Raw genomic sequence first — 27,605 nt, 5'->3', positions numbered from 1 at the left:
ATGGGACAGGTGAACTGAGATTAATGCATCTAATGCTTGTATTAAGCACGCATGGTGCAAGTCTCATTGCCTTTCAACTCATTCAACTATATCACAACTTACAGTTTTATAACCCCTAAATGTTTTAAATTATATGGCCCACAGAAGGGTCTGACTTGGTTGCATAATATTACTACTGTACATATTAAGCAACCAAGTCAGATCCTTCTGTGGGCCATATAATTTAAAACATCTAGGGACACAAATGCCTAGGTATCACTTTTTCTTATTAAAAGTTGTTTACTTCCTTGTACAACTGCTAGCTCTGACACACCTGAAAATCAGGGGCTGCTATGTGGAAATTTAGCTAAGGAAAAGGAAGTCCTGTATTAGCAGAATCCAAACATTCTATCAATCAAACCATAACCACACATGTGAAATTTCTTTGTGAAAAGAGGGTGGGGAGAATGAAAAGACATGAATTCACATCAACAATGTAGGGCTTTATTTTGAATGCTTAACCTAGAGACTGAGTTATGACTTTATTAAAAAGACAAAGTATCTGAGAAAAATCAGAACAATTATTTCGTTGTACAAATTCGTTTACCTGTACGAGTTTTTGCATTTTAGTTTAAATCCTAAAAAAATAAAGCAACGGGTGGAGGGAGATCAGGGGCAGCCATTAACACCATTTATTTATGCTGACAAAGCAAAATATAAACCAGGACATTTTTTTTACATCTTGGAAATGTACTCACTAGCAGGGCTCAGACAGTCCCATCATGCACACCAAATACAACTTTGCTGCTGAAATTTTTAAAGAGTTTATTAAAAACAATAGCCTCCCCAAAGTCAACCCCCTGAATGAAAGATCAGACTAGTTCTGATGTTTTGCTGTTCAGATTTATCTCATTAAAGGGAAAATTCGTGTTCCTATGTTTTTTGGGGAAAAAAGAAGTGAACTAAAAAAAAAATCACAAGTACTACAAAACAGGTAGGTAGGTAGGTAGGTGGGTGCTCAGAGACGTTTCAAAAGCTGGCAAGAAAGGTAAGGTAGGGATAAGAGGAGGGAGAGAGATTTAAATATGCACCCCTATTGACAATATACAACACATTTAGATAATTTAAGTATATAAAAGGCAAGAGGCAGCATTTCAGCAGCAAAGTGCTAAAAGGGTATGTCACAAAAGAAAAGGGCAAAGCCACATCTCAGAGGAAATACGGTGTGGTTGTTCTTGGGGGGATCACACGTTCTGAGTCTGGAACTGCACGGAAGAGCTTTGGTTCCCTTGTATTTACATCTTTAAATACCATGATTGAGGCAATATTTCCACAGCGATAGCAGTAGTTCGGAGCAGACCACACTGTGACCAACTTCTCATCAAACATAAATTTATAACCTTCGTGCACCAGCTGGTGGGCTCGGCAGATGAGCTTTAAGTTGTTGATATGGACAAACTAAGGTGTAAACAAAAAAATAAGGAAGGAAGTTAAGGAAAATATTTACAGTAAAAATGTTGGAGGTAGTGCGCGCGCACACACACACATGCACGGACACACACGCATTCTATTCCACTGACAAGGAGCCATGGCAACACTTCAGAAGCCCAGCACAAGGACACAGAGCAGGAGGCAGCGATGTTCTTTCTCTCATACTAAAGTCTCCTTTCAAATACTCTCTTGTTCTCTCCCCTTAAACTCTCAGTTTCTCTTTAAGAGTTGATGCTTTTAAAATGTGATCCTGAAAGCCGAATGCAATCTTTAAGAATATGTTAACCAAACTAGGCAGCAGTGACACAGCACTAAGGCACTTTCAATATGAAGTAACATGAAGTGCAACCATTTTGATTACTGTATCCAGACAAGACATCCTACACCAGTGTCGTATTTTCCAATAAAATATCCCCAAGCACAAGATTTATACTATATAGCAGTGTGTTGGAAAAGAACCTAGAAGATGGGAGTTTGAATATCCACTCAGCCATGAAGCTCACTGGGTGCCTTTGGGTGGGTCACAGCCTCTCACCTTAACCTACCTCATAGGGCTGTAAAGGTAAAGGGTAAAGGGATCCCTGACCATTAGGTCCAGTCGTGGCTGACTCTGGGGATGAGGCACTCATCTCGCTTTATTGGCCGGAGGAGCCGGCATACAGCTTCCGGGTCATGTGGCCAGCATGACTAAGCCACTTCTGGTGAATCAGAGCAGCGCACGGAAACGCCGTTTACCTTCCCACCGGAGTGGTACCTATTTATCTACTTGCACTTTGACGTGCTTTCGAACTGCTAGGTTGGCAGGAGCAGGGACTGAGCAACGGGAGCTCACCCCGTCATGGGAATCTGAACTGCTGACCTTCTGATCGGCAAGTCCTAGGCTCTGTGGTTTAACTCACAGCGCCACCCGCATCCCTTTATAGGGCTGTGGTGGGGATTAAATCAGGAGGGGGAGAACCACATATGTTAGTAACCTTGACCTCTTTGGAGAACAGGTGGGATATAATAAAAATAATAGTACTATTAGCACTTGTACCCCCAGCAACATGAATAAGATGGAATGGGCACACCCAGACTTAACTTGCCTCGTGCAAGTAACAGGATATCAAATGCAACAGTTGTGTGAAGCAAAAACAGAATCATAAAACGAAACTGTTCCCAAAACGCAAACCTGTTTTCTGAGGCAAACACCGTCTTAAACTCCCCATCATTTCTCTTTCTCAGGCAATACTTTCTGATTGCAGGCCAGAGTCACTGCCAGAGACGTGGTTGGGAAACTGGGTTTTCTTACCTCATTTGTGACTTTTGCCCCAAACAGCCAGCCTGCACCTCGGGGACTTATGGCCCAGGTATCCACATCTTCTGGGTCAGACCAAACAAGGTCACAAAAAGCTCCTTTGTGTGGGATCTCTTGGTTGCGCTCGATAGTCCGAATCTGGTCCAGTGTTTTTATGTCTGGAGACAGGCCCCCATGTACACAGAGGATTTGCTCATCTATTAACTTGAAGGGGAAAAAGACAGAAGGCAAAGATGTTATTAGGACCACAACCCTGAAATTAAAAAAAAACAACCTTTGGTAAATGTATAATTAGAGAAACAGAGACAGAAAGTCACTTGTTATTCACTTAAAAGAAACCCTTACCGCTGCTACTGTGAGCATGTCAAAAACTTTGGTGCAGTATCTCCAGGCATTAGCATTACCATATTTGGTTTGGCATTCATCTATTGGAGAAAGAAGCAGGGGAAAGAGGTGAAGAGAATAATGTTTTAGTGATCATAATTTCTCAGACTAAACTAGACGGGTTGTAGGAACAACAGCGGAGATAGGAGCTCCCATGTTGACTGAAAACTCAGCATTATCTGTTCACCTAATCACTCATTTAATTTGGGTTGCATCCAAAATTCATTATAATCACAACAACCTTATAAAACAGATTTAACTACTTAAAAAGTTTTATCCTAACTGGTTCACATTTCTTGAATAACTTGAAAAAATGTGTAATCATTTAAATCTATCATGAAGAAAGAAATGCTCAATGAGCAGATGAACATGATTTTTACATCAATTGTGAGACTTTGACAGATATGTCTTTTTCAAAAAGTAAATTAAATATAATTGCATGCCCAGCATCACTCAGCGTGCCCACAAACAACCTGCTCCATTTCGAGTCCAATACTCCATTAGACAAATCTAATTAAGCCATATTCTTCCTTCACACACAGTTGCAGATACAAGTCCAATCAGTTGTCCATATTACAACATATTTTTAAAGCACTGTTCATTCCATCGTGTCCCCGCCAGAATCCTGGGAACTATAGTTTACTCCTCAGAAAAGCAATTCCCAGCAGCCTCAACAAACAAGAGTTCCCAGGATTCTTTGGGTGGGTGGGTGCACTTCAAAATATATTGTGAGGAAAATTAACACAGAATCTCTATTTCTATATCTTAGCACTACGCATCACTCTAAGGTTCTAAGGACAGCTTCCTACATTATAAAGCAGAAGCTTATGCTTGTTTTAACAACAAACCCCTTGTTTACAATCCTTCTAAAAATGTTCCAAACTCTACAGGAAGGGCTAGGGACTTTTTCAGCCCAAGAGTCAAGGACTTTTTCAGCCCAAGGATCACATTCACGTCTGGCAAAGTTGCAGGAGCCACAGCCAGTGATGGGTGGAATCAGAGGCAAAAGAAGGTGGAGCAATTAGAGTTGTTTACTTTTGTACAGGAGGCTAGTTTCTGCACACATTAACACACCCCTCTCTGTCCTCCATCCAGACAAGCAAGAGTTATTGTTAGTGTTAAAGGACAGGCAAGAAGGCTCAATAAGGATGTGAAGAAGGGAAGGTGAGCTGGATGGCCCGGGGTGAATCTTAAGGTCCAAACATGAGAGGCTTGGAGTCCACATCTGGCCCCTGAGCCAGAGGCTCAGCACCCTTGTTCTACAGCTTCTAAGAGGACAAGCCAACTCATCACGCGCTTATGTTGATTATAACTATGAAACTGAAGGTAGGGTAGGAAGAGAACTTACCATAAAATCCATACACTTGAGTTATCTGTCTGCTCTCATGATTCCCACGTAAAAGTGTGATGCGATCAGGCCATTTTGCTTTTAGGGCAAGAAGATAGGTAAACGTCTCAAGGCTATAATAGCCTCGGTCTACAAAGTCACCCTGAAAAGTTAAACAACGTTTTACTATACTGCATGACATGAGACACTCAGGCTGCAATGTTACAAGTGCTTGAACTCTGAGGCACTTGTATCAGACTAAATATGCATAGGACTGGGCTGCTAGCCTCTGCTTCCAGAAGTATATGTATGCCTGCTTGCTTGCTTGCTTGCTTGCTTGCTTATTTATTTATTTATTTATTTATTTATTTATTTATTTATTTATTTATAAGACTGTTTATCTGCACTTTGCCTTTAAGGTCCCAGGGCACAACACATAATTATACAATTAAAGAAAAAAGAAAAGGAGGGATAGTAAAACAGCTTACATACTATTATAAAAACAAGCAATCCCCTTCAGAGGAGTCAGTAGACCAGGTACTTTTTTTTAACTGGGGCAGCCCCCAAATTGTGGAATTTCCTCCCCAATAGGGCTGGGCAATATCTGGTTTTCAGCATTGTGATGCATCAGCAGTTAAATACTGTGATATAATAATATATCATAATATCTGAAATGTATCTTGGCTGCTTCTTCCCACCTTAGGCAAGGAAGAAGCAGCTGAGATACCTTGCCCAGCCCTACAGATGAGCGATACCACTTCAGCTCATGTGGGGCGTAGGGGCTTCCTTGAAGCCACACGCAGGCAGGCAGAACAAGGGGGGAAACACATGCAAGCACACAGAGAAAGAGAGAAAGGGAAAGCAGACACACACGGGTGGCGTGTGGAAAAAGAAAAATACAGTAGTACCTCAGGTCCGTACTTAACCTGAAACTGTTCTTAACCTGAAGCACCACTTTAGCTAATGGGGCCTTCTGCTGCTGCCACACCGCCAGAGCACGATTTCTGTTCTCATCCTGAAGCAAAGTTCTTAACCTGAAGCACTATTTCTTGGTTAGCGGAGTCTGTAACCTGAAATGTATGTAACCTGAAGCGTATGTAACATGAAGCGTATGTAACCTGAGGTACCACTGTAGCAGGAAACTTGGGAAAGAAGAGGCTTAAGTGGTGCAAGGTTTATTTATTTATTTTCTAAACTCGGTATAACCCCATGGCAGAATGCAGATCCCAGCACCTACCAGCCTGCCTAGAAGCAAAATTTATGGCAGTGGCGCCAGAGGAAGTTCCCAGTCTACGGCTGCTCTGTGGTTTGCTGCCCCCTGCAGGAGGCAGGGGGAGAGCTAATCCGTCAGAACAACAGACAAAAGCATTCTGGCTTGGCTTCATAAGGTTTATCATCAGAGCAAATATTTTGAACCAGTTGTCATCGAACTGGTTTTCAACTATCTATCACAAAATCACCCAGGCCTATTCTGCAGAGAAATGCATTTGGCTTCTTCACCATACAGTTTTCAGTGAGTGCTGAACACTTCTTTACCTTGGTGTTTGACATCTGAAATGTGCATTTTTGGGACTTGTTCTATTTCTGTGACCCCAATCTGCTTTAACTGTTTTTAATTCTGAATTTTAACTTGCTGCCCTGGGACCTGCTGGTGAAGGGTGGGCAATGAATTTAAATAATGAATGATAACAGGGGAAGTAATAGTGCCACTGTATTCTGCTCTGGTCAGACCTCACCTGGAGTACTGTGTCCAGTTCTGGGCACCACAGTTCAAGAAGGACACTGACAAACTGGAACGTGTCCAGAGGAGGGCAACCAAAATGGTCAAAGGCCTGGAAACGACGCCTTATGAGGAACGGCTAAGGGAGCTGGGCATGTTTAGCCTGGAGAAGAGGAGGTTAAGGGGTGATATGATAGCCATGTTCAAATATATAAAAGGATGTCACATAGAGGAGGGAGAAAGGTTGTTTTCTGCTGCTCCAGAGAAGCGGACTCGGAGCAATGGATCCAAACTACAAGAAAGAAGATTCCACCTAAACATTAGGAAGAACTTCCTGACAGTAAGAGCTGTTCGACAGTGGAATTTGCTGCCAAGGAGTGTGGTGGAGTCTCCTTCTTTGGAGGTCTTTAAGCAGAGGCTTGACAGCCATATGTCAGGAGTGCTCTGATGGTGTTTCCTGCTTGGCAGGGGGTTGGACTCGATGGCCCTTGTGGTCTATTCCAACTCTATGATTCTATGACAATGATTGAATCTAGGACAGTAGTTCTCAAAGGGTGTAGTCTACCTTTAGGTAGACTAAAGGACAATCAAAGAAACACCTAAACATTTCAGTGTTGTGCAGCATAGTATAGTATGAAAATATTTTATTTTAGTTGCAGGATATGGAAAGATATCTTTTCAAAGCAAGAGCATCAAGTGATACTGAGGACAATCCTAACTGAGATCCATAATTGTGCTGGAGAATAGTATTGACTATTCTTTTACAGTTCTCCTTGACATATTGTTGGGAACAGGGATTTTCAACTCTGACAAATACGAAAGATCATAAAAGAGAAAGGATTCTCTGTGCTGTTAAGAAGAAGAAGAAGAGTTTGGATTTGATATCTCGCGTTATTACTACCCGAAGTGGAGTCTCAAAGAGGCTAACATTCTCCTTTCCCTTCCTCCTCCACAACAAACACTCTATGAGACTGAGAGACTCCAAAGAAGTGAGACTAGCCCAAGGTCACACAGAAACCGCATGTGGAGGAGCGGAGACGGACACCTGATTACAAGTCTAACACTCTTAACCACTACACCACACTGCTGATAAAATGAGTGTGCCTCAAATTAGGCCTAATATAAATAAGATTACCCAGCAAAAGAAAGCTCATACCGAGGAGTTTGTATACATACTTAAGGTACTACAAGGCTCGTTTATAATTATATTTTGGGAATGATTCACGTTCTTATGTAGCTGTGTTATTTTATACTTTCTGGATATCCTGTGATATTATAAAGTAGTTGTGTTCTATGTTATAAACCTGGCACTGCTAGGAGTTATTTCTTTTTGTTTTCCAATATATTTCTTATCAATAAAAAATATCTGTGTGGCATGAGCAAATTTTAATTCTGATGCAGGACCTTTGATGTATTAAGCATGTGCTCTAACACTGAGCTATGGCCCCTCGCAAGTTCTAGGATCGTGACTGTTAAAAACTGTACTTGCAGAAAACCACAGCCTCTGCCCTTCTACTCATATAAAATACATTTCAAATGTTCTGTTCAGATTCAGAACCTCACCTATCTCAAGTAACTGATTCATGCAAAGTAGGAATTCCCACAATAATGAAAGTTGCATCAATAATAATAAGATACCCCCTCACAAACAAACAAATCTCTTCCTCGTTGCCCTGAAAATAATTTGAACCATTTTCTACTTCTACCAGTTTTGTACAGCGCTGAGCAAAGGTTTGAAATTTCAGGAACGTGAGCAATCAAGCACTTCAATCCAAGCCTTCATTAATTAGATTTTTATTTTCTGAGATGGTAAAGAGAGAAAAAAGCAGAGGCAAGACACAGCAAGCAAGGAAGCAGGACCCAAATTAAAACATACACAGAACCAAGTCATGGATGTACTACATTAAAAAACCTGCTAGTTATTTTTAGAATTTAATTTGTACATACCATAAATATATAGTTTGTGTCAGGAACCTGACCTCCAGTTCTGAACAATTCACATAAATCATAAAACTGGAACACAAAAACAAAAGGAGGGAAGGCTTGTATCATTAACATTCTGTGATAAACAAAGAGGATAACAAATTCAACAAAGAATGGCATAACTTTATAGAATACAGTATATTAAAGAACACTGGAAAAATTGTAAAAACTCTAGCAGGATTGATATAGCACCTGTAATTTAAAATGACAAAGGATAAAAATGAAGTACAGTATAATAATTTGGATAAATGTAATTAGATGCAGTTTAAAAAGGAAGATAAATTTTGGAAGCCAAGGCAGGGGTGGGGGGAAATCAGGGGGTTCAGGGAACCCCATAAAGGTACTGATATGGACTACGGTTTAATGTAAACAAGTGTGTGTGTGAAAAAATTGTGTTTTTTTGAAACTCTGAAAATATTTTTTTTAAAAAAACATTCTGTGTTAAACCCAAATGACTTAAAACGCCCCAAAAGTTATGAACTTTCGGTTTTTTAAAAAACAGGTGGCTCTGAAAGGCATCTGAAGAAAAGGCACAGGCTGGACAGACATAGGTGTGTTAGGGGATGTTCAAGTGTTAGAATCCCACATTCAAACAGCTAAAATGCTACTAGCTAGATCCTGGGGTTTGCCTAAACTGTTTGATGCTGAATCAGTGCAAGGCAGACAACATCTTAACTATTCCTCATAAATATTCTGTGTTCAATTATGGGCCTTGGTACTCCTTTCAAAAACTAATGTTAATATTTGTTTTATGGTTTCAATGGTGCATTGGGAGGAAATAAGTATTCCACGCATCACTAAGTGATGCTCTCCCTACCATGCCCAGCCTCTTGACCAACATTTAGTTCTTGCAAAGTACACTCAGACTATCACTTCTAAAGCACTGCAAATGCACCACCCACAACGAAATACTGCCATAACTTTGTAACATGGCATCACTGCAAGAACTCTGTTTCTCTATTTTTTTAATCTTGCAATGCAAATCATAAGCAGCACCATTGGTTTTACTGCAAGAGTGCTGATCTAAAGGAAGCCTTTGATTTAATCCTGCAAGCTTCCTCTGGGCACAATATCTATAACCTTTGAACAGAATTACTTCTGTATTAGAGGCTTCAGGGATAATACTCCTGTTAATGTTAAGCAGTTCAATTAACTGCAGTCTAAAGGCCAAGAACCAAAACCAATGAAACTATGTAGCCTGGTTATTCAGAAAATGATTCAAGGAATCGACTCAGGTGGAATCTACACACATATAAAAAAACGCTGTGAAAATGCATTTTTTTAAAAAAGTTTTGAAAAATATATTGAATTTGCCATAGCTCACCCATTGCCATCTAATGTCTTTGCAACACACTTAAAATATTTCATTTGCAGCTATGCAGCTGAGTCCCCATTCTGCAAACTGGATTACTTGTTTGGAGGGGGGGAAAGAAATGAATAGATCATGCTTACTTCCAGAAAATTAACACACTTTGCTCTTGAGTACACTCAACCAACCGTCACTTCTGAATTTTGTGGAATGTATAGTTTTATTGTTATGAACAAATGACAACAAAAACATTTTCTTTCAAGGTATAAAAAAGGGAGGGATATTATGTTGTATTGCTGTTTCCATGTCCCCCTAGTGAATACTTGCACATTCTTTTACAATGCAAAAGATTGTTTGCAAGTGTCAATCCTTTATTATTGGAGGGTATAGCATCAAATGAACAATCCATATAAAACTCCACCTGTCCATGTATGTCACCGCAGACTGTAACTGGTGTAGACACTGGCTGCACATTAGATTCTTCTAGAAGAAGGTCACAGACGTAGTCACACAAGCGCTACAAAGAGAGAGTGCATTTTGGTCATTAATACAGGATTTCTCTGCATTACGGTCATCACAATGGCACATAGCCAGCTAACAAGGTTATGAACATGTCAAACCAGAAACTTGTGAAAGGGTCAGCTTTGTAAACATGTACATTGAAGTTACTAACTCACAGGAACTTTAAGCAGCTGTCTATAGACAACTGTGGTGTTGTTGTTGTTGTTGTCGTCGTCATTTAGTCATGTCCGACACTTCATGACCCCATAATTAATTTCCTGTTAATTAAAGGCTTCTGATCTGTGAAAGAGCCAGTTATCCCAGATTTTATCTACTTTTCTCAGAACTGTCAAATTTCAATAGGTGGCAGGAGGAAGGTAACAGCAGATCAAACATAAATTGACCTCTCGAAAACAATGGCTTCACAATGAGGGTTCACAATGTGTGCGGGTCATGATTCGCCGCTTCTGAGCATGACGTCATTTTGCGCGTCTGTGCACGTGGCAAAACCCGGAAGTAACCCTTTCCGGTACTTCCAGGTTGCCACGGGACGCAACCTGAAAATGTTCAACCTGAAACAAACGTAACATGAGGTATGACTGTATGTTAGCATAGCTTTTTTGCTACCGTAAAGTGGATAAGAGAAGGTTTCACGAAAGAAAGAAAAAATACACCCTACTCAAAGTACCCAACACAGAGGGATCATGCAAAGACTTAAAACACACACATACACAAAACCTAATCCCAAGCAGCAAACATACAACACAATATTAACTGCAAGCCCATTTCATGGAGTTGGCTGCCAGGCAACCTTCCACCAAACTCCCACTCAAAGAAAAAGGAACCCACACATCACTATCAGTCACTGCCTTGATACTCTGAAGATGAGGAGGGGGACAGTTTGCAGCTTCTCAGCTAATCCCAACAGAGGAAAATTTTTTGAAGAGGTAATGTTGACTGGTGACACTTTCTACACAGAGAAAATAAAAGCTTCAACTGCTGCAAAATCCTTTTATCAATTGATGAAAGGAGCAAGAGCCCCTTACTGCTCTCCACTAAGCTTTGCGTCTTTCTAAAGTCACATACATCTGAATAAACCTCACTGAGCAAAGATATATAGGACTCTAACACAAAATATTGATTAGATTGAAGAGTTGGAATAGGGGTCAGCAAACATTTTGAGCAGGGGGCCGGTCCACTGTCCCTCAGACTGTGGAAGGGAGCGGACGATATTTTTTTTTTGGGGGGGGGGTATAAACAAATTTCTATGCCCCACAAATAACCCAGAGATGCATTTTAAATAAAAGCACACATTCTACTCATGTAAAAACATGCTGATTCCCAGACCGTCTGCGGGCTGGATTGAAAAGGTGATTGGGTCGGATCTGGCCCATGGGCCTTAGGTTGCCTACCCATGAGTTGGAAGGTACCCCCAAGGGTCATCTAGTTCAACCCCCTACAATGGAAGAACATGCAGGTGGCCCATATGGGGATCGAACCCACAACTTTGGCATTATCAGCACCTCAATCTAGACCACAGAACTAACTGCCATATAGCATAGTTTGTTAGCTAGAGGTAGCTACAGCTGGGGATGGGGAATGTATAGCCTTCTAGAGGTTCCTGGATGCCACCCTGCTATCCACACACCCAATGCTCTGAACTGATGGGAGCTGTAGTCCGGTATCGTCTGGAGGGCCAAAAATAACCCACCCTTTTGCCAACAGCTGAGGAGAACTGGCTCCCGCACTCATGTCTAACTCTGAGCCCATTGTCAAATTGCTGCCTAGCCTACCTCACAGGGCCGTTGCGGGAATGGAGGTGGAACTCTAAACTTGAAGGTAACATAGATAAATGCACTTGAGACAATTTGATAACAACAGCAGTAATATTAGAAAAGTCAACACAACAACAAAGGTATACATAAAGAAAAAAGATTCTACCCATTAAAAGGCTCAACACCCCCACTCAAATTCAACCTACTAGTTTAAAGTTCCCAATTAAAGGTCCGGGAACAGCACCCAGGAGGTCCAAGGGACTCGCTAATCTTGCTAATTGCACAGTGAAAGCCTTTCACTGATTATCCAGGTTCTGCTCTCCTTGCTGGCAGGGAAAAACTTGTTGCTGGTCGGCAAGTAAACTGGGACTGGGCAAAAACCTTTGACACAGTTTCTTAGGGCTCCTACGATTGTAGGGAGTGAAGAGGGAGAAAGAGTGCAAACCAAGGAACTTGCTTATCACATGTTTATCTTTTTTTAAAAATGTAAAGGATCCCTTCCCTTTTTAACTGAAAATAACTTATAATTGCTTTCAACTACAATTAAGTTTAGAGAACTCTAACACTGCTTGTAGGTAGAATTTCAGTAAATCTTGCCTTCTGAGTTTGGGATTCATGTCTCATTTTGGAAGTGCAACAGGGGAAATAGTTAAGCAGACTGTCACTATGATTAGTCGTATACACTAAACAGCCCAAGAGAAGATTCTATAAATAAATACAATATAATAGCAGCCTCGCCTGCCAACCTAGCAGTTCGAAAGCACCCCCGGGTGCAAGTAGATAAATAGGGACCGCTTACTAGCGGGAAGGTAAACGGCGTTCTGTGTGTGGCTCTGGCTCGCCAGAGCAGCGATGTCACGCTGGCCACGTGACCCGGAAGTGTCTCCGGACAGCGCTGGCCCCCGGCCTCTTGAGTGAGATGGGCGCACAACCCTAGAGTCTGTCAAGACTGGCCCGTATCGGCAGGGGTACCTTTACCTTTACTAATAGCAGCCTTCTACAATGCAGTCTACATAGAGTTTTACTTCAAATGGCTTGAAGTATCCTGGTCTTTAGAACACATACTGGAATTCTTGTTATAGATTTGGGGGACACCCCCCTCAAAACCTAGAAATTAATAAATTGTAGAATTTTGATTACCTGAAGGGAAAATTGGAGGTCAGTGGAAAAGTACAAGCTAAGCTTCCTTCCAAACCAAGGCCTCAACTGAGACAGAGGGATTTACAAGACAAAAGGTGTTGATGGCCCATCTAGGAGGTATTTTGGACCTGGGCAGACAGAAGGTTCCCAAGGTAACTGGGCATGAGGTGACAGGAACAGGTGTTCTGGGAAGAAAGAGCTCAGCAGAGAGTGGGTGGCACCCAGCTTTTGTAACACTATGTTTTGGGTAATTTTTTACAGAAAAACAGCCAGTAAAAAACAAATTCATGATAAAAGATGGGATCTTTGAAAAGACCAAGGAGTACTACAGAACAGGAAACAAAAAAGTATCAGGTGGTGCCACCCATTAGTACTGTTAATTCTGTGGATACTTCCTAGTATGCTTAGTGTCAGCACATCTACTAGTGTTTATATCTCATATCTCAATCACAGGAAAAAACAAAAATCCGTAAGTACAATGATGACGATCTTCTGGCTAATGAAACTATGACGCCTGCTACGCCTCAATGCCATTTGGAGACAAAACATAACCACTACAAAAAACAAACCAATGGATTTTTTTCAAGATCAAACTTGCAGTTGAAGAAGGGGCAAAAAGCCATAGGAAAAACTCTGGTGTGACCACTCAGGAGAATCAACCTTAGCTTCTTATGATATGACAAGAATCATTGCCAAAGCAGGAAAGGCTCATGCTATAGGGCCAGCTATATGCAAATGAGTACTTGGTGAGTCTGCAGCTAAGGAAATCAACACAGTACAGTGGTATCTCAGTTTACAAACTTAATCCGTTCAGGAAGTCCGTTCTTAAACCAAAACCGTTCTTAAACAGAGGCGCGCTTTCCCTAATGAGGCTTCCCGCCGCCGGTGCCCTTCCACCATTCAGATTTCATTCCTAGACCGAGGTAAAGTTTGCAAACCGGGACACCACTTCCGGTTTTGCGGAGTTTTGTAAACCGAATTGTAAACAGGACTGTTCTTAAACCGAGGTACCACTGTACCTCTTTTGAACAACACTGTGAAATGAAGCATATATGATATGTCTGATTATATAAAACAGACTCTCATTTAAAGGGTCCAGACTTACAGCGATTCTCTGAATTACATGATGCAGTATGACTTTTTCTGACGGACTCAAAATTTCCATGTGATCAGTTTAACAACTTTGCGCAGTTGTGTATGGTAGACTACTTAGCAGACGGTTTCACGTAAACACTCTCAACACAAGCTTCCAAGGTAGTGATGTGAATATTTTTTACGTTGAAGATAAGATTGAGGCAATGATTTAAAAATTATGGTTATGGGCAAGCTGAGAAGATGGTAGCCTCACTAATATTCCAACACTGGAGACATTTCTGGAGGCTACTGACGAAAAATTGATACCAGAAGTAAATATTACACCACTGAGCACCTGCATGATTTAGTGACTAGCTTCAGAGATTACTTCTCTGTATCAAATCCTGAAAACTCATGGCTACAGAATCCTTTTGAATGTGATGTACACCTTCTTCTTCTTCGCCAAATCTTTATTAGGCATTACAAGTATAGGTAAAGGGACCCCTGACCATTAGGTCCAGTTGTGGCCAACTCTGGGGTTGCGGCGCTCATCTGGCGTACAGCTTCCAGGTCATGTGGCCAGCATGACTAAGCTGCTTCTCGCGAACCAGAGCAGCACACAGAAACGCCATTTACCTTCCTGCCAGAGCTGTACCTATATATCTACTTGCACTTTGACATGCTTTTGAACTGCTAGGTTGGCAGGAGCAGGGACCGAGCAACGGGAGCTCACCCCGTAGCGGGGATTTGAACCACCGACCTTCCGATCGGCAAGTCCTAAGCTGTATCAGCAGAAGAGCAAGATGCACTTGTTGACGTGATTAGTGATGATTCATTACAATCATTTTTTCAAAGAATGTAGACTGGACCAGTAAGAAGTTAGTTGAAAAAGCTTTGAAATACCTAGAAGTTGGCTTGATTTTGAACCAGATTTGAGAATAAAAGTGGGCAATATTGAACTGAGCGTGGAAGGAAATTGGGGGGGGGGGCAAAAAAGACATGATTTCTCCCATCATGGGAGGTTTAGTGTTTTGTTGGGAGCCGCCACAGATGAGCGGCAAGGAAGCACTATACATGAATAAAATTAAATTTGTCTCTCCCCCCCCCCCACAATTAAGTCTTTGCCATTTTTTGTTGTAATATTACAAATTTTACGGTTATTTTTAAGTATCCCTAAAATGATTTGCTTATTAGGGATTCAAAAGTGGAGGGTCCATGGCTTGGCTTTTAACAAATAGGGGTGCCCAGTAATTAGCTAATTGGGGGACCACTGATTAAAGCGTTTCAGCGGGTGCCCGTGTTGCCGCTACGCGCTGGGGCGCCTTCCGTGAAAGCGGAAACTCAAGGAGAGCCCTACGTGGAAAGAGAGGGGGGAAGGGGTCCCCACTCGCCCCCTGCCCCTCCTAAGACCCAACCTCCCCTCCTCCTCTTACCTTGAGGTCGTTCTCGGGCAGGTACTTGCAAAGCCGCGCAATCTCCACATACTTGTCCAAGTCCAAAGGCGCCATTTTGGGAGGGCAGCTTTCTCGGGGGAGAAGGTGGGAGGTAGGAAAAGAGGGGGGAAAGAGAGACAGAGAGAGAAGAGGAGGAGGAGGAGGAGGAGGGTGCGAGGTAAGAAGAGAGAGAGGACTGGAAGCGAGGACACGGCAATTCCTGATGGTGAAGCGGGAAACCCACTCCCTCGAATTTCCGGATGAAATAGGGCGAACGTCCCTTAAAATAAATAAATAAATAAGCGAAAGCAAAAAGTAAGGAGGACGCAAGAACGCCTCCTTCTCTCTTCCTCTCGCTCCCTCCCCTCCCACGGCGGGAGGGAAGCCAGACCGGAAACGAGGGGACCCACTTCCGCTGGAGGTTCGAAACTCGACGTCGGGAGACTGATTTCCGATAAGATAGAAGACGACTACCGGCTTCTTACTCCTACAGCGCTCTGAGGTGAATCCCAACCCCATTGCATTCTGGGATTCGTAGTCTGGCGCAAAACCAATAGCTCTACGCCACAGGGAGGTCGGGATATAAAGTGGGTGCCAGACGGTGCTCTTTTGCCTTTGTTTACCTCCCCCACCCAGCAATTCTTTGTTATATTTATAAAAAACCAGAATACAAGAGCACAATACAGGAGACACATGCAAATTCATCTAAAGGTTGATTCACATTTCATCAGTCCAATTATATAAAAATGTGCCTAGTACATTAGTTAAATGAGATCTGCAGTATGTATGTGTTTGTGTGCATATATGTACATAAAATGCAGTTTACGCCAGGTAATAACCTCCACAGGGTTACATGTGTGTTGTGAGCAGGTTCCAGTCATGTTTTCTCTGGGGTGTATATGGGCAGTTATCCCTTATAAGAGCCAACATAGATGCCGAAATCCAGCATCGCTTGAGCTCTGCGAGTCCAGCTTTCTACTGATTGAAGTGCAGTGTTTGAGGACCAGGAAATTTGCAGGGAAACCAAAATGCTTGTTTACAAAGCTACTGTACTACCAACCTTACTGTATGCTTGTGAAACATGGACCACTTAGAAACGCCATCTCCAACTCCTTGAAAGATTCCATCAACCATGTGTCCGGGGATGAACTACACATCACTTGGGAAGACAGGTGAACTAATGCCAGTGTAGTGGAAGAAGCAAAGAGCACCAGTGCCGAAGCAATGATTCTTCAGCATCAACTTCGTTGGACAGCTCATGTTGTTCTGATGCCTGATTATCGTCTTCCAAAGCAACTACTCTATTCTGAACTTTAAAATGGAAAGAGGAATGCTGGTGGTCAACAAAAAAGTTTTAAAGACTCTCTCAAGGCAAATCTTAAAAAATGTAGTATAGACACCAACAACTGGGAAACACTAGCCTGCAAGTGCTGCAATTGGAGAACAGCCTATACCAAAGGTGTCATGGGCTTTGAAGAGACTCAGACTCAGGATGAAAGGGAGAAACGTGCTAAGAGGAAGGAATGCTTGGCAAACCCTCACTGTGATCAACTCCCGCCCGGAAACCTATGTCCCCACTGTGGAAGAATGTGTGGATCCAGAATTGGCCTCCATAGTCACTTACGGACTCACTGTTAAAATCATGTTCATGGAAAACTATCTTACTCGGCTATGAGTGATCGCCAAAGAATAAGATATGAAATAAAACTGTTGTTGGCAACTGGTGTTCCTATTCTTCTAATCTTTTTTGTTATTTCTTTTTGTAAGTGCAGTGTTCCAGAACTGGCTATGCCACAGATTAATCATATCTGAGGATGGGCTAAACTAACTTATAGGTGCTGAGAGGAAAAAGTGTGGCTTTTCCTAGACTGCAGCAAAGAGGACTTAACTGGATGAAAGAAACAAATATTTTTAAACAAGGGATGGTGGCTGATGTGCCACAAATCATTTGTAACCCAATAGATCCTGAGAGCTGTCAACCAATTTTGTCAAGACCAGATAACTATAATGCACTCTATATGGGGCTTCCCTCATGTTTCATCCAGAAACTGCAGTCATTAAAGTATCTTTTACAGTAGTACCTCGGGTTACACACGCTTCAGGTTACAGACTCCGCTAACCCAGAAATATTACCTCAGGTTAAGAACTTTGCTTCAGGATGAGAACAGAAATCATGCAGCAGTGGTGCAGCAGCAGCAGCAGGAGGCCCCATTAGCTAAAGTGGTGCTTCAGGTTAAGAACAGTTTCAGGTTGAGAACGGAGCTCCAGAACAAATTAAGTTCTTAACCCGAGGTACCACTGTAGCTGACTCCTCTCTTTGGATTAATCTGTATTTGTGCTGCTTTTGTCTGGAATTCTGTTGTTTTTGTTGTAATTTTATATTTATTAAGCAGTTGTTGTGTAACCCACATGGGGACCACATGGTGGAGGGCAGGTAAAAAATGTTGGTCTGTATCTAATGTTAGGCATTCACAGAGCATAGACCCATTGTAATTAATGGACAGGCCCATTGATTTCAGTAGGCCTACTCTCAGTTGGTTGCAACTCCTTGTAAGGCATTTTGAATAAACAGATATAAATAAGAAATATTTTATATAAATATACATGATACACCTTATAAACAAATTAATAGCAGTCTGGCCACCAGCAATCCCACATGTCTGAAGCAAGAGGAAGTAACCGTGTGTGATGAAATAGGAAGAGATCTGCACATGCTCGGAAACGATCTCACGTGGCCCTCTTTCTTAAAAAAAAAAATAAGCGGGGAGGAAAGTATGCTGCACCTTAGAATGAACTGAGGAGAAAGAATATGCAATTTAAAAGTGTGCAGCAGCGGGGTGGTTTTTACCGTGAAGCGCTGTCCGCTTGCACAGTAGCCACGCTGAGGGCGGAGCTGCTGGTCGTCTAGCAACGGACCCGGGGGCGGGGCGTCGGTTTTTTTTATCTCACCCCTCTCCCTCGGCCTGCATCCATGGGGCCGGAGCCGGGCTCGCGGACGGCGCTGCTGGAGCTGAAGCCGGGAGGAAACCCGGAGGAAGGCAACTGGTGCGTTCTCGAGGCGGGGCATCAGTGCACGTGGGATGCAGTTTGAGGGAGTTGACGTGCAAAGGGAAACAGGGTGCGGGGAGGTCGGTGCTGAACTGAGGCGTGGGCCCCCTAGATCCGCTTCAGCCTACCTGGAAGGGGCAGCCATCGATCAGGGAGCTCTCTCGCCTGTGCCCCCCAGCAGAGGGGAATAGGGAGTATTAATTTGCGGAAGACGACATGCAATATGAAGTCAAACTCTGCTTGCGGCCAGAGGCTTAAATTATTAATAGCCCTTCCTTTACAAGATTCTGCCTCCGATATTTACTCCTGCCTCCGATTTTATAGCGGATTTCTTGCACGCCATTCATTTCTGCTGTTGCTTTCCTAGGTTGAATTTTAGACCGTAGGCTCCGCGAGGCAAGGCCCTGATCTCCTGCAGCCCTGTCAAATGGTCTGCACGCATCAGAAGAATTCTTGCATTACTGTACTAATGAAAATGCATAAGTAAATACTTAAAAAATGAAAGAAAGAATTACAGTATTGTGTTTTGTAAAGAAAAATCCAATAAAAGGGGGAAGACAACAGCGACAATGTTCTAATGCAGCTTTTGACAGGTTTTTATATTAATTGTATTGCCATGTTTATTTTATAGCCCATCTTTTATTCAAAACTGCTCAAGGTGACCCTTATAGTACTTTTTCTTCCCGCTTTATGCTCAAAACAACCCTGTGAGGTAGGTTAGGCTGAGAGTGAAGGGGCTGACTCTAGGTAGGACACCCAGTAAGCATCATGGCTAAGTGCAGACTTGGAATTTTGTTTCGCAGACCCCTAGTCCAACACTCTTTAACACCACACTTACTGTACATTTTGAATTGTAGTGTGGGGTATGGATCTTGTTTATCGCTGTAGGGGGTGGCGACTCTGGTAATTTATTTATTGGTGGTATTACCTTATGATTGTGTTGTGGCTCTTTCTTTTGAAATATGCAAACCTCAGTAAAGAACTAAATTTTTAAAATGTTGTGCACATCAACCTCCCCCAACCCTAGTGTCCTCCAGATGGTTTAAAGAACAATTCTCGTTATCCTCAAAAGAACATGACTGTACATCAGGTTGCAGAAATCTGGTGTACCAGGGGATGAGGATGCTATCTTGTATATTACTGTGCATTATTTATTCGTTTGCCTATTATATTTATATCCCACCTTTCTCCCAAGTTGGGATTCAACATTTTGAAGCAGCATTATAAAATACAAAGTAATAAAAACAAACTAGTTAGGAACAATAGTTTAAAATACATCGGAACACATTTGGAACCAGTAATTGAAATCCTGTTTGTCTTGACAGCAGCCCAGTAGTCAGCATCGCCTGTACCTTAAGTTCCCAAAGGCCTGTCTGAACAGGGAGGCCTTAGCCTGCTGGTGGAAGGATAACAAGCTCATCTAACCTCTCTTGGGAGGGAATCCTATCTAGGGGAGCAGCCACAGAAGGGGCTCTCTCTCCTTTCACCACCTAATGGGCTTCTGGTGTTGATGGGACAGAGAGAAGACAGTCTTTGCCAAGAAGGTGCATTTCAGATCTTTTGGATGACAACGACCTTGTTGGCTACAGCTGATGGGAGTTGTAGTCCCAAATACCTGGAGGGGATCCATTTGGCAAACGCTGCATAGCATCTTCTGGTATGTGATCTCATGTAGGTAAAACAGCACCATCCACCCACAACAGGCTTGGAAGAACTTGAAGTTTTTCAAAAGTTTAAAATGAACTTTTTAGGGGGGCAAGTGATTGGACCCAGAGAGGGCAAAACAGCTCACTTAGGGTGAAATGTACACACTGAGCAAGGAATAATGGCTGGCTTCTGAGAAGCAGGGAGGAGAAAATTTGGTGGTGGAATGGAGTATCCTGGAAGAGAGGCTGTCTGGCAGAGTCCATACTGCAGCATTTTGTTTCACTCTTGTATGAATAATAAGATTGGGGTATTCATAGTATTTTGCACATACGCCCTCAATAATCCATAGAACAGCCCAGCAAGGTTACCCAGCCTTGTTTTATCCCCATGTTGTAGATGGAGAGGCTGAGAGTGACTTCCCTGGGACTCTCTGACTGAGTTCATGGCCCAGGGTTACCCTGGTTCCCAGCTCATCCTAATAGCTGCTACACCATTTACGGTATGCATGTTTGTTCGATGGTGTTTACTCCTGGGTAAGTGTGCATAGATACCACTGCAGGCTTAAAGAGACACGCTCCATCTTCTGCTCCACATGGAACAGCAGCCTTGCTGAGATCCCTTTTGCTTATTTCTCCATGCCAGGTATGCCCTTCTCCTACCTGGGGACAGTCCCTGTGCCCGTGTGGGGCAGAACTCCTTGTACCTACCTCCTGCAGAGCCAGGCAGCAGGAAAGGGAAAGTCATCCTTGTCGGGGGAGCAGACCCGAGTGGCAGTTTTGCTGACTCCTACGTCATGGATCTTGGTAAGGGCTAGAGTGTCATTAGAGCAGGAAGGAAGCATATGATATGTGGCAGAATTCAGCTTCCCAAGCAAACTGCTTTTGTTTTTTGTTTGTAAAAAAAAGCAAGTTCCTGGTCCTCATGGCTGCAATTTTAGACCTGGATTCATGGGGTTCTTTCTCCCTCTTTAGGTGACGACCTGTATTTCTTCACCAGGTTTCCAAATGTGGTAAATCTGCTCCACTTCCCAGTGGGGAGGAGTTGCGGTGGACCATGTGGCCACCTACTCCCCACCGGGGGCGGGGGACTTTGTCTCCCTTGCCTGGGGGTATCCCAGCCATGTCAGAGCCCAGCCAGCCAATCCGCTGGCCGGTGGGGTGTGGCCGGGGACAGTTTAAACTGAGGAGTGAGCCGGAGGACTTCCTCTTGCATGGACAGGGCTCCCCCTACTGGTGGTTTACCCTTACTGGACTTCCCGCACAGCGGGCAGGAGTCAGATATAGTCAGGTCCAATCAATGCCTAAGCCAATACCGCTCTCATTCTGTAATTCAATAAAGTTGTGGCCAAATTTGCCCAATAACATAAACTTAGTATCTGTGTCCTTGTGTGAGTTATTTTCCAACGAGGGGGTGGCTGCAGGATCTCGACACTCAAAGGAGCCCTGTGGCATTTTGGTGCCCTGGACTTCTTCCAAAAAGCTCTGCCCTGGTGGTGCCATTGCCATAGGGAAAGAGAGGAGGACCTCTGGCCCACGGGCCAAACTTGGCTCACCAGTCCACTCCATTTGTCCCACCAGGCCATTTTGGGAAAGCCCTGCCCATCCACCCTTTACCTGACAGCAATTGCAGAGAGTGCTGCTGCTTTTAGGTCCTGCTTGTGGGCTTTGCATTGGGGCATCTGGCTGGACTCTGAGCAGGGGCAGACTTTGGTAATCTTTGGTAATATGGTGTGCTGAGTTATGACAAAATTTGGCACACCGAAATGGACCATCTCAATTTTGCTCTCCCTCTTTTGGCGCCCTATGTATGGGAAGCACCCACACTACCCGAAATCAGGTGCTGCTGTGAGAACAGGATGCTGGACTAGATGAGCCCCCTTTGACCTGACCCTACTACCAGGCTCTTACGTGTCTTTCTGGCTCCCAGATGCACACTGCTGGACGGCACCTGCCTGGCGGGGTCTCTTGCCGCGGTATGAGCATGCCACCTTCATTCCCACAAGCTGGCCCACGAGCCTCTGGGTGTTTGGAGGAGCCAGTGAAACTGGGAACAGGAATTGTGTTCAAGTTCTGGACCTCCGTGAGTATTAGTTATTTCCTTTTCATTTTATTACTTCTTGGAGTATTTTTTTTTTTAAGATTTCAAACATGCAGCTGTCCAATTTCTAAATTTATTCATATCCAATATTTGCATCCCACTATCCCACCAAGGGGGGACGCGGGTGGCGCTGTGGGTTAAAGCCTCAGTGCCTAGGACTTGCCGATCGAAAGGTCGGCGGTTCGAATCCCCGCGGCGGGGTGCGCTCCCGTTGCTCGGTCCCAGCACCTGCCACCTAGCAGTTCGAAAGCACCCTCGGGTGCAAGTAGATAAATAGGGACCGCTTGCTGGCGGGAAGGTAAACGGCGTTTCCGTGTGCGGCTCTGGCTCGCCAGATGCAGCTTCGTCACGCTGGCCACGTGACCCAGAAGTGTCTCCGGACAGCGCTGGCCCCCGGCCTCTTGAGTGAGATGGGCGCACAACCCTAGAGTCTGTCAAGGCTGGCCCGTACGGGCAGGGGTACCTTTACCTTTATCCCACCAAGGAGCTCAGAGCAGCAAATATAGCTCTCCTGAGAATGGTTACCCTCACAACAACCCAGTGAGGTAGGTTAAGCTAGGAGAGAGTGATTGGTCCAAGTTCACTTGGCCTTAGTCAGGGGGTTGAACCCTAGTTTCTCAGGACTTAGTCCAACAATCTTACCACTACACCACACTGCCTATCTGTTAGATGATGAAAATAACAATAAAACTTATTTCAGAGTGGTAGCTGGGTTATTGTACTGCAGCAAAAACAACAGTGTCTTGTGTCACCGTCTATATCTAATAAATTTATTATGGCATCAGCCTATGCACACTACAATCTGGCTTCTTTAGATGCATGAAGTATTATCCTGAGTTACTGCACTGGTGGGTCAGAAGGTGGAAGTGTGAGATCAGAAGGAAATAATATGTAGAGATGGTGATAATTGTGTTTTAACAGTGGCCATTGACATACACACAAAATAGTTGGTTTATAACATCCTAACATCCAAGCCGTTGGTCAGCAAACTGGCACATGTAATTTGATTTAAAACCCCCAAAATGTTTCATTTCAGTCCCTAACCTATAGCACTAAATCTCTTGAGGAACTACAGTTCAGTAGTTTCAAGTTCTAGTTTCTCTTTGACATTCTTTTGAATCAAAGTACCACTAGATTAGCCTTTCATTTAAGCACTCGCCTGGTAACCAAAGGGGACTAGGAATTCCATTTCTTTCTTCCACACGTGACGTGTAATTTGCACCCACCCTCATTTTCTGTGCCTATAATTTACTTGTGTGCCATCCCCAATTTTTCTATATTGTAGCTTACAAATATTTTTGTTTTCCACGTTAGAAGCTGGAACTTGGATGAGCCCTAAGGTGACCGGCACTCCACCATCCCCTCGGACTTATCATACATCCTCAGCAGTGATTGGGGACCGTTTATATGTATTTGGAGGAGGTGATAAAGGGGTGGATCCAGTCAAAGACCAGCAGCTTCACATCTTTGACTCTGGTAAGCTTCCTCTGCTTCTGTGCAGATATTTCCCGAACCAAATGTTTAGCTGATTCCCCTGGGCCTGGCAGCAGATGGAGCAAAGTAGGAGTTGAATCCTGTTAGTCCTACTTAGAGAAAACCCGTTGAAATGGATAAACATGACTAATGTAGGCCTTTTAACCCTATGTGTGGGAAGCAGGGAGCAAGGCCCTTGAGGTAGCTGTTGCTTCATCTTAATACATTTCTCTCTTGCCACCTGTAGCCACTCTGACATGGCTGCAACCAGAAGTTCAGGGCGACCCTCCTGCTCCTCGACATGGCCATGCCGTGGTGGCTGTCGAGAACAGGCTCTACATACATGGCGGATTGGCTGGTGATACCTTTTTTGATGATCTCTTCTGCTTTGATACAAGTAAGTACTCAGTGGTGCAAACTTTGTGGAAAGGGATTATTATCTTCACACCTTGCCTTAAAAAAACAACAACCCATAGATCTTTAACTTTTAGAAGCCACACATTATAAAGCCTTAAAGGCTAAGAATGTGAGAAATACTGTAGGATCCTGATTACAGTTTCCACCTGCAGGCTGTGTTACTACAGAATTGTGGTACAGCCTTAAGAGGTGGTGTGGGGTAGTGGGTAGCGTTTGACAAGATCCAGGAAGACGAGGAATCAGATCCCCACTCAGATCTCTCTGGGTGACCTTAGGTTAGGCATAATCTCTCAGTCTAACCTACCGTGCAGGGTTGTGAGGATACAAGGGAGCAAAGGGGAGGATAACCGTGTATGCTGCCACAAGTTCCTTTATGGAAAGGCAGACATTAATGGGAAAAACAAATTCTAAATACCATTTAGCCTTCCTTTGATTCCTATTTTCCAGGCATTTCCCATCTGTTTAAGCCACCGCCCCCAATAATCTTTGCTGTCATTACAGCTAGAAACTTAACTTTGAAGTAACTGTCCCAAACTCTTTACCAAATTCATTTTCCTGTTGCAGAATCGCTGAATGTGCATGCAGCCCTGTTATGTGTGTTTCAAGCTCAATTTGCTTAAGCTTTGCACCTGATGAGCACTGATGTGGATTGGTTTAATGTGCTTGCAGCTGAAATGAAGTGGGAGACCCTGTCGGCTACTGGATCTGTACCAGCAGGGCGGGCAGCCCACTCAGCAGTTGTGTTTCAGGGCCATTTGTATATATTTGGTGGAATGGACCCAACAGGAGCACTGGACACAATGTATAAATATCACATAGGTGGGTGTTTCTTATGATATCTTTGGTTAGCTTCCCTTGGGAACATTATACTGGGGAGTCCTCTTTGCGTATGTGCCATCGCCAGCAATTTTGAGATGGCAGCCCCAGCCACGTAACCTCCCCGCATGACAATCTTATCTGAAGCTAGTAGTGGCTGAAGCTGATGGGAGCTGTAATCCAAAACAGAGAGTGCTTATGTGGCCTCTGATTATGTAGTGTGACTCCCCCCGCCCTGGATCACCACATACTAAAGGGAGTGGTAGATCAGAGGTAGAGCTCACCTGTTGCATGAAAAAGGTCCCAGGCTTAGTCCCTTAAGTCTGCAATTTTTTAACAAGATGGAGAGGGAGGAGCATCAGGGAACAGGCGATATTGAAACAGATTTGATTGCAACCCTGGAAAGTTGTGGTCAATTCAGAGTAGGCTCACCTGGGCTTCGTGTGCAAAAGAAATCTGATGTGGAATAAGGCAGCTTCATGTTTATCAAAAGCATCTATAGCTCAGTGAAAGAGCAGGTGTTTTGCATGCAGAAAGGTCCCAGGTTTAATCCCAAATATTCTCCAGTTAAAGGGATCTTTTGCAGCAGGTGTTAGGAAAGGGGCTTCTCTCTCCTCTCTCACTAGTGGAAACCTCGAGGAGCTGCTCTCAGTATTAGGCAGCAGGGGGCTAGATCAGGAATAATAGTACGTAATTTATTATTTTTACCCAACCCATCTGAACTTGTGGCTCTGCAATATGTTGCTGGATCCCCGCCCTTGGCCATGCCAGTTGGAGCTGATGGAAGTTAGGAATCCAACAGCATCTGGCAGGCCATGAGTTTCTTACTCCTGGTCTAGATGGGAATAGTTTGAAAGGTGCCTAAGAGCCGCTCAGTGTTTCAGTGTTCCATAACACCCACAAGAGCCCTTCTGGTCTAAATAGCCCCACATACTGTTCTCAGTCAGCAGCCTGCAAGCAGGAATTGTACGAAACTGCAGTCTCCCCTTTTTGATTCCAAACAACTGGTTTGCCATATCCTCCAAGAATCTTTCTTTGCTGCTTTTAAAACCATACAGCTGGCAGCCATCACTATTCACATGTATGTCACTTAAAATGTTAAGAGGGAAAAGAGATCCCCAATATTTCCACTCCCTGTAGAAGCTTCAGGTCTAATTTTCCAGCTTTTAAGATTGACAAATAGTGATGTTTTAATTTACAAGAAGCTGCTGCTTTCCCCCCCTCTTTTTTTGCATAGTTTTCTATTTATTTATTTTTAACTGCAGAAAAGGGACATTGGACAAAGTTGGAGTTTAAAACTCCTGTGCCTTCTGCTCGTCTGGACCAGTCTATGTGTGTTGTTCCATGGAAAGTGTCTTCCAGTGAGGACAGCAACAGGAAGGAAGCAGCTGGAGGCTCTAATGGAGACAATCTATCTCAAGGCTGCCCAGATGAACACTTGTGCTTAGTGTTTGGTGGAATGGATATTAAAGGGGAAATCTACAAAGACAGTGCTGTAACTCTTCTTAAGTAAAATGTTTTAAATAAATGTTTAATAATCTAAATCTGCCTCCCTCCTTGTAATGCAAGACAATCCACATTTTGTGCCGGAGGACTACAAATTAAGTGTGTGCGCATATTTCTGCCTCTTGAAAGTTTCAGCATGTCCAGTGGCTGGAATGGCTGGGAAAGGAAGGGGAGTGTTTAATAAAATACAAGTGAGTTGCCCTCCTTTAATCAAATTTGCAAATTTGGGTGGTTGACTGCTTCATATTACTACCATGGAAGTGAAATAAGACCCTCAGAAAATGAAATGTGTAGTTTCTACAGGCACTGAATCCCAAATGGTGCTCTCTTGCCAACAATGGGATGAATCAGGATGTGTTAGAAGAACCTAATAAGAATTAGTGCTGGAGGGTTCAGGATTGGACAATTTCCCATATAACAGATTTACTGCACTGAAACAGTTCAGTACAGATAGGAAAGTACCATTAACTCCTAAGGGCACACAGCTTTTGCCAACAATGGGCAGCAGATTGTAATTAACACAGGTTATTGGCCAAGTGGTTTCATTGCATTAGCTTATGTTGACGAAAGAGCCAGACAGCTTGAATATTAAATAAGCAACACATCATGGCTCTCAGAGTTAGTTATGGTTAACTAAAATAGTAGATGGGCTGATTCTTGTGTGATCAAGCAAACAAACAAACTGCAGAGTTGAGCAGCTGATAAAGCTAGGGATTAAGTTATCCAAAATCATCTCCCTTGTGTGCTTGGTCCAGCCCTTAGCTTCTCTCTTGTATATTTCTGGGCCTGAAATTCCTTAAATCATTCAGAGATCCAGCTTGAGGTATTCTGACCTGGCACAATAATGCATACTTACTCTGAGCTCATTTACACATCATTTTTCATCTAGAAACAAAACATGCAAACATTAAGGACCACTAGATGACCCTGAGGGCATCTTGCAACTGTACAATTCTGATTCTAATATTTCTGTGGCTTGTCTACATATGCCAAGTCATCACCCAGTGGCCTGCTACCACCTAGCATACATGCATGGGAATAATTCTTCGCCCAATTGTATTCTGCTCCGAGGAAGGTGGTTTCTGAGGGGGTCAGACCAAGAAACATGCAGACAAAACCATAGCTCTGGTCCTGGTGTGTTCTTAGTTCCTATAAGCCTTTGTGTTACAAAGATCAAATAGACTCAGA

At 43.4% G+C, this 27,605-nt stretch overlaps 2 protein-coding genes across 4 annotated transcripts; one reads left to right on the top strand and one right to left on the bottom strand.

Annotated features, from left to right (window-relative positions):
- Positions 1-469: 469 nt before the first annotated feature.
- On the bottom strand, positions 470-15,855 carry PPP6C (protein phosphatase 6 catalytic subunit). Its single transcript, XM_028715934.2, has 7 exons — positions 15,414-15,855; positions 9,912-10,007; positions 8,146-8,211; positions 4,500-4,641; positions 3,113-3,192; positions 2,762-2,971; positions 470-1,437 (listed from the first exon to the last, which is right to left on the bottom strand). Exons 1-7 carry the CDS (start codon positions 15,486-15,488, stop codon positions 1,189-1,191), a joined length of 918 nt encoding a protein of 305 aa, XP_028571767.1. The 5' UTR covers positions 15,489-15,855; the 3' UTR covers positions 470-1,188.
- Positions 15,856-18,187: 2,332 nt separating this feature from the next.
- On the top strand, positions 18,188-26,455 carry RABEPK (Rab9 effector protein with kelch motifs). Of its 3 annotated transcripts, XM_028715936.2 has the most exons (8): positions 18,189-18,458; positions 20,505-20,641; positions 20,751-20,911; positions 22,035-22,187; positions 23,520-23,681; positions 23,926-24,075; positions 24,765-24,914; positions 26,177-26,455. In XM_028715936.2, exons 2-8 carry the CDS (start codon positions 20,610-20,612, stop codon positions 26,422-26,424), a joined length of 1,056 nt encoding a protein of 351 aa, XP_028571769.1. In that variant the 5' UTR covers positions 18,189-18,458; positions 20,505-20,609; the 3' UTR covers positions 26,425-26,455. The 3 variants fall into 3 exon arrangements, with proteins under 3 accessions (XP_077778592.1, XP_028571769.1, XP_028571768.1); XM_028715935.2 differs by lacking the exon at positions 20,505-20,641 and having other exon boundaries at positions 18,190-18,458; XM_077922466.1 differs by lacking the exons at positions 20,505-20,641; positions 26,177-26,455 and having other exon boundaries at positions 18,188-18,458; positions 24,660-24,772.
- Positions 26,456-27,605: the final 1,150 nt, after the last annotated feature.

Source organism: Podarcis muralis, chromosome Z, assembly GCF_964188315.1.
Source record: "Podarcis muralis chromosome Z, rPodMur119.hap1.1, whole genome shotgun sequence".
Classification (NCBI taxonomy): Eukaryota; Metazoa; Chordata; class Lepidosauria; order Squamata; family Lacertidae; genus Podarcis; species Podarcis muralis.
The sequence above is the reverse complement of the archived record's forward strand: the minus strand, read 5'-3'. Positions and strand labels throughout refer to the sequence as shown.

What these genes read in the sequence shown, in the direction of transcription:
- PPP6C (XM_028715934.2), bottom strand. Translation starts at nt 15,488, where the DNA reads ATGGCGCCTTTGGACTTGGACAAGTATGTGGAGATTGCGCGGCTTTGC. An exon ending in GCGGTGACATACATGGACAG is followed by an intron (nt 8,212 to 9,911) that starts GTGGAGTTTTAT and finishes TTTGTGTTCCAG; the next exon opens with TTTTATGATTTATGTGAATT. An exon ending in ACATGCTCACAGTAGCAGCG is followed by an intron (nt 2,972 to 3,112) that starts GTAAGGGTTTCT and finishes TTCCCCTTCAAG; the next exon opens with TTAATAGATGAGCAAATCCT.
- RABEPK (XM_028715935.2), top strand. Translation starts at nt 18,385, where the DNA reads ATGGGGCCGGAGCCGGGCTCGCGGACGGCGCTGCTGGAGCTGAAGCCG. An exon ending in GCTTCACATCTTTGACTCTG is followed by an intron (nt 23,682 to 23,925) that starts GTAAGCTTCCTC and finishes TGCCACCTGTAG; the next exon opens with CCACTCTGACATGGCTGCAA. An exon ending in AATGTATAAATATCACATAG is followed by an intron (nt 24,915 to 26,176) that starts GTGGGTGTTTCT and finishes TTTTAACTGCAG; the next exon opens with AAAAGGGACATTGGACAAAG.